General features: G+C 42.6%; 1 protein-coding gene across 3 annotated transcripts in view; it reads right to left on the minus strand.

Annotated features, from left to right (window-relative positions):
• Positions 1-1,011: 1,011 nt before the first annotated feature.
• Positions 1,012-12,275, minus strand: part of MRPS6 (mitochondrial ribosomal protein S6) — a gene marked incomplete at its 5' end in the record, with an annotated part of 66,465 nt that continues 55,201 nt past the window's right edge. For all 3 annotated transcript variants that reach the window (XM_081235993.1, XM_081235991.1, XM_081235992.1), the window contains one exon: positions 1,012-1,575. In XM_081235993.1, coding sequence (XP_081092119.1) covers positions 1,386-1,575 — 190 coding nt within the window. In that variant the 3' untranslated portion in view covers positions 1,012-1,385. The remainder of the gene's footprint in view (positions 1,576-12,275) is intronic.

Below are 12,275 nucleotides of genomic sequence, written 5' to 3' on the forward strand. Positions count from 1 at the left end.
TTATCTGAAATTCAAATTTAATTGGCCATCCCGCATTTTTATTTGCTAAATATGATAACCCTAATTAAATCAATTTTAAGCAAAGACTAGCTGCTTCTTAGTCTCCAAGTATAACAACATTTCAAACCCAACTTTTCCCCTGCCAACACAAAAGTCTCTCAAAGCAAAACCTGTCTTTTTATTTCCAGGACATGTATTTAAAAATAGGTCTATGAGTATCAAATAAAAACAACAACAAAAAAGATGGATCTTCTTACAAGTCCCCCTAACTTAAGAGCTCAGCATGCCACTAGCCACAGGCATGGCGCCAGCTAGCTCTTTGGGCATCCCCAACTCAACAGCAATTGGCTTCCGACTCATCAGGGTAACGGGGAGAAGGGAGGAGGTGCAGAGTTCAAAGGTGGCCACTTCCCCAAGGAGGTCTGCAGGCCCGAGGGACAGTGAGGAAGCAGTGCTACCGGCAGAGGAATGACAGGAAGCAGTGCCACCACCAACTGCCACAGAACACACACGCCCCGCTACCAAGAGCAGCACCCACCACAAGGACAAGTTAATTGTGAGATGAAAGGAAAAGTGACTGCCCAGGAGTCAAGGGACAGACACATCCCACCTGCCCTCACCCTGGCTTCTCCCCGTCTTGAACCTGCGCTGGTAACTGGGAGCCCCGCCCACACACTGCCAGCATTCTGGGCAGACTGGAGCTGTGAGGCCTCGGATGGGGGAGGTGACGAGGCAAAAGTTCTTTAAAATCACAGACTCTCACTCTGATCAAAAGTTACTCATAGGGCTTCCCTGGTGGCGCAGTGGTTGAGAGTCCGCCTGCCAATGCAGGGGACACGGGTTCATGCCCCGGTCCGGGAAGATCCCACGTGCCGCGGAGCGGCTGGGCCCGTGAGCCATGGCCGCTGAGCCTGAGCGTCTGGAGCCTGTGCTCTGCAACGGGAGACGCCACAACGGTGAGAGGCCCGCGTACCGCAAAAAAAAAAAAAAAAAAAAAATTTACTCATATAATACGATGGTCTTAACATTTTATTTTGCATGGTGGTATACAGTCTGAATGACTAGCGTGCAATCCGAAGTGGTTTTTATAATCTTTGCTATTCTAAGTGGCTTTAGTGCTGCTGTAGGGCAAAGCCCTCACTGACAAATTACATTCGTGAAACGCAATCGAGCAGGGAGCGCTGATGCCATGTATTACAAAGTGGCTCTAAGGAGGCCATTCCCCGACTTCTCACAGCAAAGGGGATCAAGAACTAAAAGTACCTTAGAAAAATCAAAGGGCACTGAAAGCACCCTCTTACATAAAGATCAAGCTGGTCAGTTATTAATCCATGGTGCTCAAAAGTGAGAGAATTAAATAGGAGGCTAAAATCTGGTGAATCTTCTCACTTCCTCTTCTTGGTGGAATACAGCTTTTCTTCAAGTGGGACTGGGACGATCCCTTCACACTCTTTCACTTCCTGGGTCAGAGGGTGTTTTACAATATTTGGTCTAATCACATCAATGTCTCGAGACAAATGCTCCATTATGCCTTCAACAGTTGTTGTCGGTGCATAAAAATCCACCAAGAAATACCTGCAATAAAATAAAAATTTGTGAATGTGCTGCATTCTGAAATACAGCAATCTCACTATTTTGGTCAATGTTTTCGTGTTACTCCTCTCCACATACAGACATCAACTACCTACAAACACACATACACCTCTTTATCAAAATAGAAACTGCCAGCTGACCAGCTAAACCAAAGTGTAGCAAGTACTATGCCTGACCTCCCTTTTCCTACGGCCTTTCCCATTACACTCCACTGAATTTTTCAAACCATTAGTTGATGCTTTTTGTGAAAACATCTATGAGTCTTCTAATTTTCCAAAGGATTTGACAAGTGACTTAACGCACCTAAGAGATACGGTAAGTATCAGCCATACTTCACAAACTAGAAAAAGGTTAAGAAAGGCCTGGGACTCATCTAAGACTATCCAGCACATTCAAGAACTGACAAAGAACAAAAGAAAACTACTTGAATCTTGGGTGGCAGGAAGAATTTAACATTCATCTACTCAGACCAGACGAATACGGACAGACATCTCATACAGCTCACTGGTCTTCAGTGTTAATAACTTTATCAGTAGTTGGCTGTATGCCGATGCAAAGGAATAAGCGTCTCTATTCCCTGCCCACCCTACCCGTGCTCTGTTGCAAAAGTTGAAGCCTCACTTGTACTGTTTGGTTTGGACGACGGTGTTAAAGGACAGTTTTCAGCGCAGTATTTCAGAATTCTACAGTGTTCCAGCTGGTTCAGACGACCTTTGACACCACTTATTTGGTTCCAGCCACACTCTTCTCCCAAGCATATTCCCATCCTAGGTCTTTGCACTCTTTGTGCCTCTGCCAGAAATATTCTTCACCCTGGTTCCACACAGCTCATCCCTCACTTCCATCACGTCTTGTCCAAAAGTCACCTTGTCAGAGAGCCCTTCTCCCCCACCCACCCAGCCTCATCCCTCTTACCTCCCTTTCTTCATGCTTTATTTTTTTCCCCATAGCACTTTATCACCACTAACGCAGTGTATATTTGTTTACAGTCTGTCTCACTCCACTGAAACATAACTGCCCTGGGAAGAAGGACTTTATTGCTCCACCCCCAGCACCTTGAGCATAGGCTAACGAACATCAGGTCCACAGTAAATATTTCACAGTGGTGTGTTGGCATGAAAGGTGGGATTCTCACAGAAAGCAGGAAAGACCAAATTAAAATTGAACAAATTCGGCAAGTAAGAACGTTATTAGAAAAAGTATGGCATTTTGTGTAATTCTACACAGGGAGAGGGTTCAAAACTCGTAAGAAAAATTCCCAACTTCCCATGTGACCATTCACAAGCCTAGTGGGAAAGTTATTCAAGTAAAAATAATTAAAAGTTAAAGCACAGAAAAATATATATCATGCAAAAACACTAACCAAAAGAGAGTTGAAGTGGCTACAGTAATATCAGACAAAGGAGACTTCTGAGCAAAAAAAATTATCAGGGGAAAAAAGAGAAAATACTTAACGATGGGTTCACCAAGAAGACACAAAATTCCTAAATGTGTGCGTACAGATAACGGAGCTACAACATACAGAAAGTAAAAACTAACAGAACTGAAAAGAGAAAGAGACAAATCCACAATTATAGGTGGAAACTTTTAACATTCCTCTCAGTAATCAACAGACCCAGTATACAGAAAACCAGCAAGGTTACAGAAGAAGCAAACACCACCCTCAACCAACTGGATCTGACATTTATAGACCCCTCCACCCAACAACAGCAAGATACATATTGGTTCTCAAGGGCATACAAAACATTTATCAAGGACGACCATATTCTGGGCCATAAAATGAGTTTCAATACATCTAAAGGGATTCGAGTCATACAGAAAAATCTTGAGAAAATCCCCAAATACTTGGAAACTAAACATACATCTAAATAACCTATGGGTCAAAGAAGAAATCGAAAGGGAAATTACAAAATACTTTGAATTGAATGAAAATGAAAACAACACATCAAATTTGGAGAATGCCACTAAAGCAGTACTTAGCAGTAAGCTTACAGCACTAAACATCTACGTAAGACTACAAGAAGGGCCTCAAATCAATGACCTCAGCTCCCACCTTAAGAAACTAGGAAGAGAAGAGCAAATTAAATGCAAAGTAAGACCAAAAAAGAAAATAATAAAAATCAGAGCAGAAATCCCTGAAGCAGGAAAAACAATAGAGAACATCAGTGAAACCAAATACTAGTTCACTGAGATCAATGAAACTGATACAATTCCAACTGGATTGATCAGTAAAAAGAGACAAGATACAAATTACCGATATTTCGGAATGAGAAAGGTGAAACGACTACAAAGGTTACAGATATTAAAAGAATGGTAAGGGAATATCATTTAAAAAAAACTTTTGCAATAAATTGACAACCTAACTGAAATTCCTTGAAAAATACAAACTATCAAAACTCACTCAAGAAGGAACAGATGACCTGAATAGCCCTATATCTATCAAAGAGATTAAATTTGTAGTTAAAAACCTTCCCACAAGGATAACTATAGGCACAAATGGCTTCACTGGCAAACTCTACCAAATGTTTAAGAAAAAAATAGCAATTCTGATATAAATTGGTCTGGAAAGTAGGACAACACTTTTGAACTTGTCCTATGAAGTCAGCATTACCCTGGTACCAAGACCAGACAAAGACACTAAAAGAAAAGAAAAAAACAGATCAACATCCCTCATAAACATAAATGAAAAGACTCTAAACAAAATTTTAGCAAATTGACTACTAAACTATATAAAAAGGACAATATATCCTGACCAAGTAGGATTTAGTCCAAGAATGCAAGATTGGCTTAACATTTCAAAATCACCATATAAATAAACTAAAAAAGAAAAACCATGTGATCATTCCAATAGATGCAAAAAACAGCATTTAGCAAAATCCCATATCCATTCCTGATAAAAACTCTCAGCAAGCTAGGGAAAGAAGGAATCTTCTACAACCTTATAAGAAGCATCTTTGAAAAACCTACAGCTAACATCATACTAACTGGTCAAAGCCTGAATGCTTTCCCCCTAAGAGAGGGAACAAACAAGAACGCCTACTCTCACTACTTCTATCTGACATTTTACTGAAGTGCCTTGCCAGTGCAACAAGGCAAGAAAAAAAGAAGTAAAAAACATCCAGGTTGATAAGGAAAAAGTAAAACTGTCTTTATTTGCAGATGTCACGAACGTGTATACAGAAAAATCTGAAGAAGCTTATGGAAAAGCTACCAGACTGTAAGTTTAACAAGGTAGCAAGATACAAGACCAATAAACAAAAATCAACTGTATTTCTATATACTAGCAACAAATAATCAGACCTTGAAATTAAATATTAAATATTTAGTGATAAATCTGACAGAAGATGTGCAAGACTTGTAAATTAAAACTATAAAACATTGCTGAAAGAAGTTAAAGAAAACATACATAAATGGAGAGGTATACCTTCTTCATGGGTAGGAAGATTCAACTTGTTTAGTTGTCTGTTTTCCTAAACTGACGTAAAGAGTCAAAAGAATCCCAGTCAGGGGCTTCCCTCGTGGCGCAGTGGTTGAGAGTCCACCTGCCAATGCAGGGGGCGTGGGTTCGTGCCCCGGTCTGGGAGGATCCCACATGTCACGGAGCGGCTGGGCCTGTGAGCCATGACTGCTGAGCCTGCGCGTCCGGAGCCTATGCTCCGCAATGGGAGAGGCCACAACAGTGAGAGGCCTGCGTACCGCAAAAAAAAAAAAAAAAAAGAATCCCAGTCAAAATCCTAAGGTTTTTTTGTTAGAAATTGACAACTGATTCTTTTTTTTTTTTTTAGATGTTGTTGGTAGGAGTTTATTAATTAATTTATTTATTTTTGCTGTGTTGGGTCTTCGTTTCTGTGCGAGGGCTTTCTCTAGTTGTGGCAAGCAGGGGCCACTCTTCATCGCGGTGCGCAGGCCTCTCTTGTTGCGGAGCACAGGCTCCAGACGCACAGGCTCAGTAGTTGTGGCTCACGAGCGTAGTTGCTCCTCGGCATGTGGGATCCTCCCAGGCCAGGGCTCGAATCCGTGTCCCCTGCATTGGCAGGCAGATTCTCAACCACTGCACCACCAGGGAAGCCCTGACAACTGATTCTTAAGTTCATATGGAAATTCAAAAGACCAAGAACAGCCAAAACAACTTTGATAAAGAATGAAGTTGGGTAGATAGATAGTGGGAAGCAGCCGCAGAGCACAGGGAGATCAGCTCGGTGCTTTGTGACCGCCTGGAGGGGTGGGATGGGGAGGGTGGGAGGGAGGGAGATGCATGAGGGAAGGGATGTGGGAACAGATGTATATGTATGACTGATTCACTTTGTTATAAAGCAGAAACTAATTTAAAAAATAAATAAATAAACTTAAAAAAAAAATGGATAACCAGTGGACCTACTATATAGCACAGGGGACTCTGCTCAATGTTATGTGGCAGCCTGGATGGGAGGGGAGTTTGGGGGAGAATGGGTACATGCATATGTGTAGCCGAGTCCCTTTGCTGTGCATCTGAAACTATCACAACATTGTTAATCGGCTATACTCCAATATAAAATAAAAAGTAAAAAAAAAAAAAAAAAAAAAGAATGAAGTTGAAGGACTAACACTACCTGATTTCAAGACTTACTATAAAGCTATGGTAATCAAGACAGTATGGTATTTATATAAAGATAAACAAATAGATCAATAGAATAGAGAGTTCAGAAATAGATCTAAATGCACAACTGATTTGTGACAAAGGTGCAAAGGCAATTCAGTAAAGAAAGGATAGTCCTTTCAACAAAAGGTGCTGGAACAATTTGATATCCATAGGCAAAAAAAATGAGCTCTTTGATCCATGCTTGTACAATATACAAAAATTAACTCAAACTAGAACACGAATCTAAACATAAAACACAAAGCTAGAAAACTAGAAGAAAACACAGGAGAAAATCCTTGTGACCTTGGGTTAAGCAAAGATTCCTTAGACATGACACCAAAAGCACAATCCATAAAAGAAATATTTGATATTTTAGACTTCATCAAAATTAACAACTGCTCTTTGAAAGATACTCTTAAGATAATAAGAAGACAAGCCATGCACTGGGACTTGCAAACTCATATTTGATAAAGGACTTATTTCTAGAATATTAAAAAGTCTCAAAGTTTAATTAAAAAACCAATTTTTAACATGGACATAAAATTTGAAAAGGCATTTCACTGAAGATATACAATGGCGAAGAAGCATATGAAAAGATGCTTAATACCACTAGTCATTACAGAAATGCAAACTAAAACCACAAAGAGTTACCTACCAGAATGGCTAAAAAATGACCATACCAAGTGTGGTGAGCATGTAGAGGAACTGACACTCTCACACGCTGCTAGTGGGAATGCAAAATGATACAACCAACTTTGGAAACCAGTGTGGCAGTCTCTCAGAAAGTTAAACAGACACCTGCCATTATGATCGAGCCATTCCATTCCTAGATTTACCCAAGAAAATTAAAGCATATGCCCACAGATCAACTTCTATATCGATGTTCAGAGCAGCTTTACTTGTAACAACCCGAAACTGGAAATAACACAAATATCCATTAACATGTAAACTGATAAGCAAACTGTAGTACATCCATAAAATGGCATACTACTCAGCAATAAAAAGGAAAAAACTATTAATACATACCACTGATGAATCTCATAATAATTTCGCTGAGTAAAAGAAACTAGAGTAAAAAAGAGTACATACTGTCTGATTCTATCTAAATAAGATTTTAGAAAACATAAGCTAATCTACAGTGAAAGAAAGGAGATGAGATGGCGGATAAGTGGAAGGAAGGATCACAACAGGCAGGAGGAAACTTTAGGGGTGACCAATTTATCATCCTGATTGTGGTAATTTCATGGGTTTACATATATGTGCAGTTTATTGTGTGTCATTTATACCTCTACAAAGCTGTTGATTTTAAAATGGTATGTAGAGGTTGAATGAGCAGGACTTGGTGAATGCCTCAGTATAGAGTGGTGGTGATGAGGAGTAACTACAGCTGATGAAGACGCCGAGGGTTTTTCAAGAAATGAAATAAAGGGCTTCTCTGGTGGCGCAAGTGGTTGAGGGTCTGCCTGCCGGTGCAGGGGACATGGGTTTGTGCCCCGGTCCGGGACGATCCCATATGTCACGGAGCGGCTAGGCCCGTGGGCCATAGCCGCTGAGCCTGCGCGTCCAGAGCCTGTGCTCCGCAACGGGAGAGGCCACAGCAGTGAGAGCCCTGTGTACCGCAAAAAAAAAAAAAAAAAAAAAAGAAATGAAATAAAAACGCCAATTCCTCCAAGACCTGGCAAACTTCTTGATCACTGACTTGCACGTGTGCTCAATGATGAGACCACCATTTGGGCTTACTCTGAAAATTACACACCAACCTGGCCAAATCTTCCAAGGTTTAACTCTACTTGTTTATTTCTACTCCACAAAGCAGGAACTACCGTTGCAATCACCCAACGTAAGAACTGCTTATTTGTTCAATGGTTAATTATTGATTACTTACCTTGAGTAAGGCTCTGAATTAGACCCTAAAAAATAAGTGTATGAAGTACCTAGGGGTAAGATGAGAATAAAGACACAGACCTACCAGAGCATGGACTTGAGGATACGGGGAGGGGGAAGGGTAAGCTGGGACAAAGTGAGAGAGTGGCATGGACATATACACACTACCAAACGTAAAATAGATAGTTAGCGGGAAGCAGCCGCATAGCACAGGGAGATCAGCTAGGTGCTTTGTGACCACCTAGAGGGGTGGGATAGGGAGGGTGGGTGGGATAGGGAGGGAGACGCAAGAGGGAAGAGATATGGGCATATATGTATATGTATAACTGATTCACTTTGTTATAAAGCAGAAACTAACACACCATTGTAAAGCAATTATACTCCAATAAAGATGTTAAAAAAAAAAATAAGTGTAATCAACCTTAAATTACCTTCTCCTTGCCAACCCCCAGCACTTTCCCCACTCCTCCACTTCCAATAATTATGGCCGCCTGGTGGCCAGGGCTGGGAACGCTCTCATTCAACATGGCCTCCAGCATCTCTCTTCCCTTTTTTATCCGTTTGTTCTTTCATCCAGTATACATCAAAATGTCTTGCCTAGCCACCATGGACAAGTTATGACCTCACCCTCTGTCTGTTAACACCCCACAATACTTCGTTCTATAGCAGCAGTTTTTCTTTAAACACATATACATCCTCTCTGAGCTCCTTCCTCTTTCCTTGCTTTTTCGTCTAGCTTCCCTAGAAGTGTCTTCCTCTTTTGCTTTACTCCACTTAAAGCCCTGATAGCCGGAGGTGGTGCACTGTGAAATGCCACCTATTACACAGGGTAATATATGGAGGGAAATGCTTAGCGAGGGCCTGACAGGCTCTGGGCACACAGCCACCCCGGCAGTTACCACTGCCAGCCCTGTAAATGCTCCAATCCCCTCCCTCCAGAGAGTACACAGGTGTCTCTTGCTCTAGTGAGTTAATAAGCCTGCCCCTCTTTACGGTCAAGTATTCAAGTTACTCAGATACCATATCTGGGGTTCAGCAAGCATTGTCTTCTTCCATTTTCCATCCTACTACACCACAGAGGTATTTTTGTGGGCTAGCCTCTGAGTCTAAACATATTCCTAAGAGAGAGTGTGTTTACGATAGCCAACAAGCAACTCATCTGCCCACAAATCAATTCTCGTGCAGTCTTCCTGAGCAGTATCCTCCATACACTGGCATTCACCAAATAATGCTAAGAAATAACCCAAAGCTTTTGGGATACCATTTTGTGATAAGGGTAAAAACAATACCCAAGGATGGAAACTAGAGACCAGATATTATTTCAGAAATGAAAAGGCAAGCGTCTTAGATAGAACTTTCTTTTAAACAGTTCCTGAGGAAGAGGAGGAGGAAGTGGAAGCTCCACTCCATGTGGCAACTCAGGAAGTGCAAGAGGAAGTGATGCTGGGTGCTGGTGTGGGCCCAGCAGCCTTCTCCCCAGCAACAACTAGCAGTTTTCAAAGTGGTTTCCTACACATTATCTCCTTTGAATTTTATAATGATTAAGTCATTAGTTCAAGGTCACTCAGCTACTAAGTGGCCTCAGCCAGGATTCTAAGAGTATGTCGTTTGACTCCAGGACATAAGAAGCCACAGAGAACTTTGGGATCACTGGGTTACAGAACCCCAGTGAATGGGGAGAGGACCGTGAAGACGACGCAGTCCAACCCCTTCCGCTGCTTTCGAGGGAACTGATCTGCACCAGGTCACAAAGGGAGAGGCAGGATCCAGACTCCAGACCCCTCAGCTCCCACTCTGTCAACTACATCTCTTGCTAGCCAGCAACTGGCATTCTGCAGGTTTCTCAAGGATAAAGAAAAGCACTAGAAAAAGGTCTGCGAACCCTAAGCTTGGCTTCAGGAGGCTCTGTTACTACCCAAACCCCTCCAGCCTTTACCTTCTTTTAGCTACTCTGTCTTCCCTCTACCAGTCAGGACACTCATCCAGCAACCAAACCCAAACAAAAGCACTGGCCAAGATGCAACTGGGTTAGTGCCCACAACCACAGCTGTGACAGTCACTTCATGCTTATCACACTGTTGATCTACGCCTGGGGCGCATGTGGGCAAGACTGCTTCTACTCCCATGCTCCTTATTGCACTGTGGAAATTTCCACAAAGAGAAAACACCACCAAGACAGAGAAGGGGCTAGGAGTGGCTCAGAGATGGGCAGATCTTACTGTATTCAGAGCTGAAAGCTAACCTTACATTCACAGTTAAAAGCTAACCTCTTGGGCTTCCCTGGTGGCACAGTAGTTAAGAATCCACCTACCAATGCAGGGGACACGGGTTTGAGCCCTGGTGCAGGAAGATCCCACATGCCGCTGAGCAACTAAGCCCACAGCTACTGAGCCTGCGCTCTAGAGTCCACAAGCCACAACTACTGAGCCCGCAAGCCACAACTACTGGGCCCGCACACCACAACTACTGAAGCCCGCACGCCTAGAGCCTGTGCTCCACAACGAGAAGCCACCGCAATTTGAAGCCCGCGCACCGCAACGCAGAGTAGCCCCTGCTCGCTGCACCTAGAGAAAAGCCCGGGCGCAGCAACAAAGATCCAACGCAGCCAAAAATTAAATAAATAAAATAAAATAAATCAATTAAAAAAAATAGCTAACCTCTTACCTCCACATCTCCCTCCCAGGGAACCAAGCTGTCCCTCCCTCCCCACTGTGAGGGAAACAAGCAGGAGTCCAGGACAATCTCTATCTGCCTTAGCAGCCCAAGCACACAGGTCAATAGTCCTTTATGGCTTTCCCACACAGCGATGCACTGACCAATTCTTGGTTACTGCCAGGATATATTCTTCTTCTCACTGATTTATCTTGGACAAACTTAACCAGTCAATGAACATCTACTATGGGCAAACCTCAGGAGACTAAAAAGATGAGGTACACACGGCCTTGACCCACTGGAACATTGAGTCCAGCTGGGGAGAGAAGTCACAAGAGCCACAGTGCTAGCAGAAACCCAGGCTTCCAAGACCTGCACACATCTCCCAGTCCCGCAGGAGACTGTGGAAATGACGCGGCGGTCATGGACACCTGACTCCTAGCTACTGGGTTTTTCTTTTTTTTTTTTTTTTTGAATTTTTGAATTTCATTTTATTTTATTTTTTATACAGCGGGTTCTTGTTAGTTATCTATTTTATACATATTAGTGGGGTTTTCTAACTACAGGTGACCTAAGGAATGACAATGAGAAGTGAAGCCCAGAAACAGCCTACTTGGAGCTGCAGGCCTGGGCAGCTTCTGATGCCTGCAAGGATCCCTTTCCCATGACAGCACAGGTCCATAACAGACCTGTAAAAATAGGAATTAAGTTGACAGAATGACCTCGGAACTCCCTCCATCCCACTGAAATCTGCCATGGGGAAGCCATTCTGAAATTCAGACGAGCTGCTGTTCAAAGGAAGGGGGCCAAAAGAGGGGCTTGCTGTCTCCAGAGGAATCTGCTCCACCTTTATCCCACAATGAGATAACAATGTTTGTTTCTTCCCCTAACCTAGCTACGCAGAATCAAAACACGAGACCAAACGTCGTAACACATCTAACACGTAGACTCGTATCTCCATTCTCGGGATAAGTTCCTCACTCAAGGTAGTTTACAATTATGACTATAATTACAACTGCCTAGACATGCCCAAAAGCTGACATTCCAATAAGGGGAAAAAAATAAAAATCAAGTTCTCCAAATAGCCAGTTTTCCATTCTCCACATTTACCCTAATCAGTGATTAAATCAATATATGAACCAATCATTTTGGAAAACTCCAGTTTAGCAATCTCAAATCTAATTACAGTCTACATTCCCAGCACCTTCAACCACAGGTTCAGTAGCACCAGTGAAATGGTTCTGCACACCAGGTAGGTACGCACTGCTCTCGCCTTCAACGCACAACCCGGTGGTGTTGACATTTCAAGGTGTATTGCCCCACATGTGGTTCTCATTATAGAATCACTTCATCCGCAAGGTGGACAACAGCTTCTCTCTTTTCTACAGAAAAGCACTTGGATTTTAGGTGGCACCAACGCTGCAGAAGTAGAAGCAAGGAAATGATGGATACCGGCAAGGAAAGAAAGGACAAAAAAAGGTTTAGCACACTAGTGCATTTCTCATCACAGAGTCCCATGCTCAGAAGT

Source organism: Mesoplodon bidens (genome assembly GCF_964165515.1).
Source record: "Mesoplodon bidens genome assembly, chromosome: 5".
Lineage (NCBI taxonomy): Eukaryota > Metazoa > Chordata > Mammalia > Artiodactyla > Ziphiidae > Mesoplodon > Mesoplodon bidens.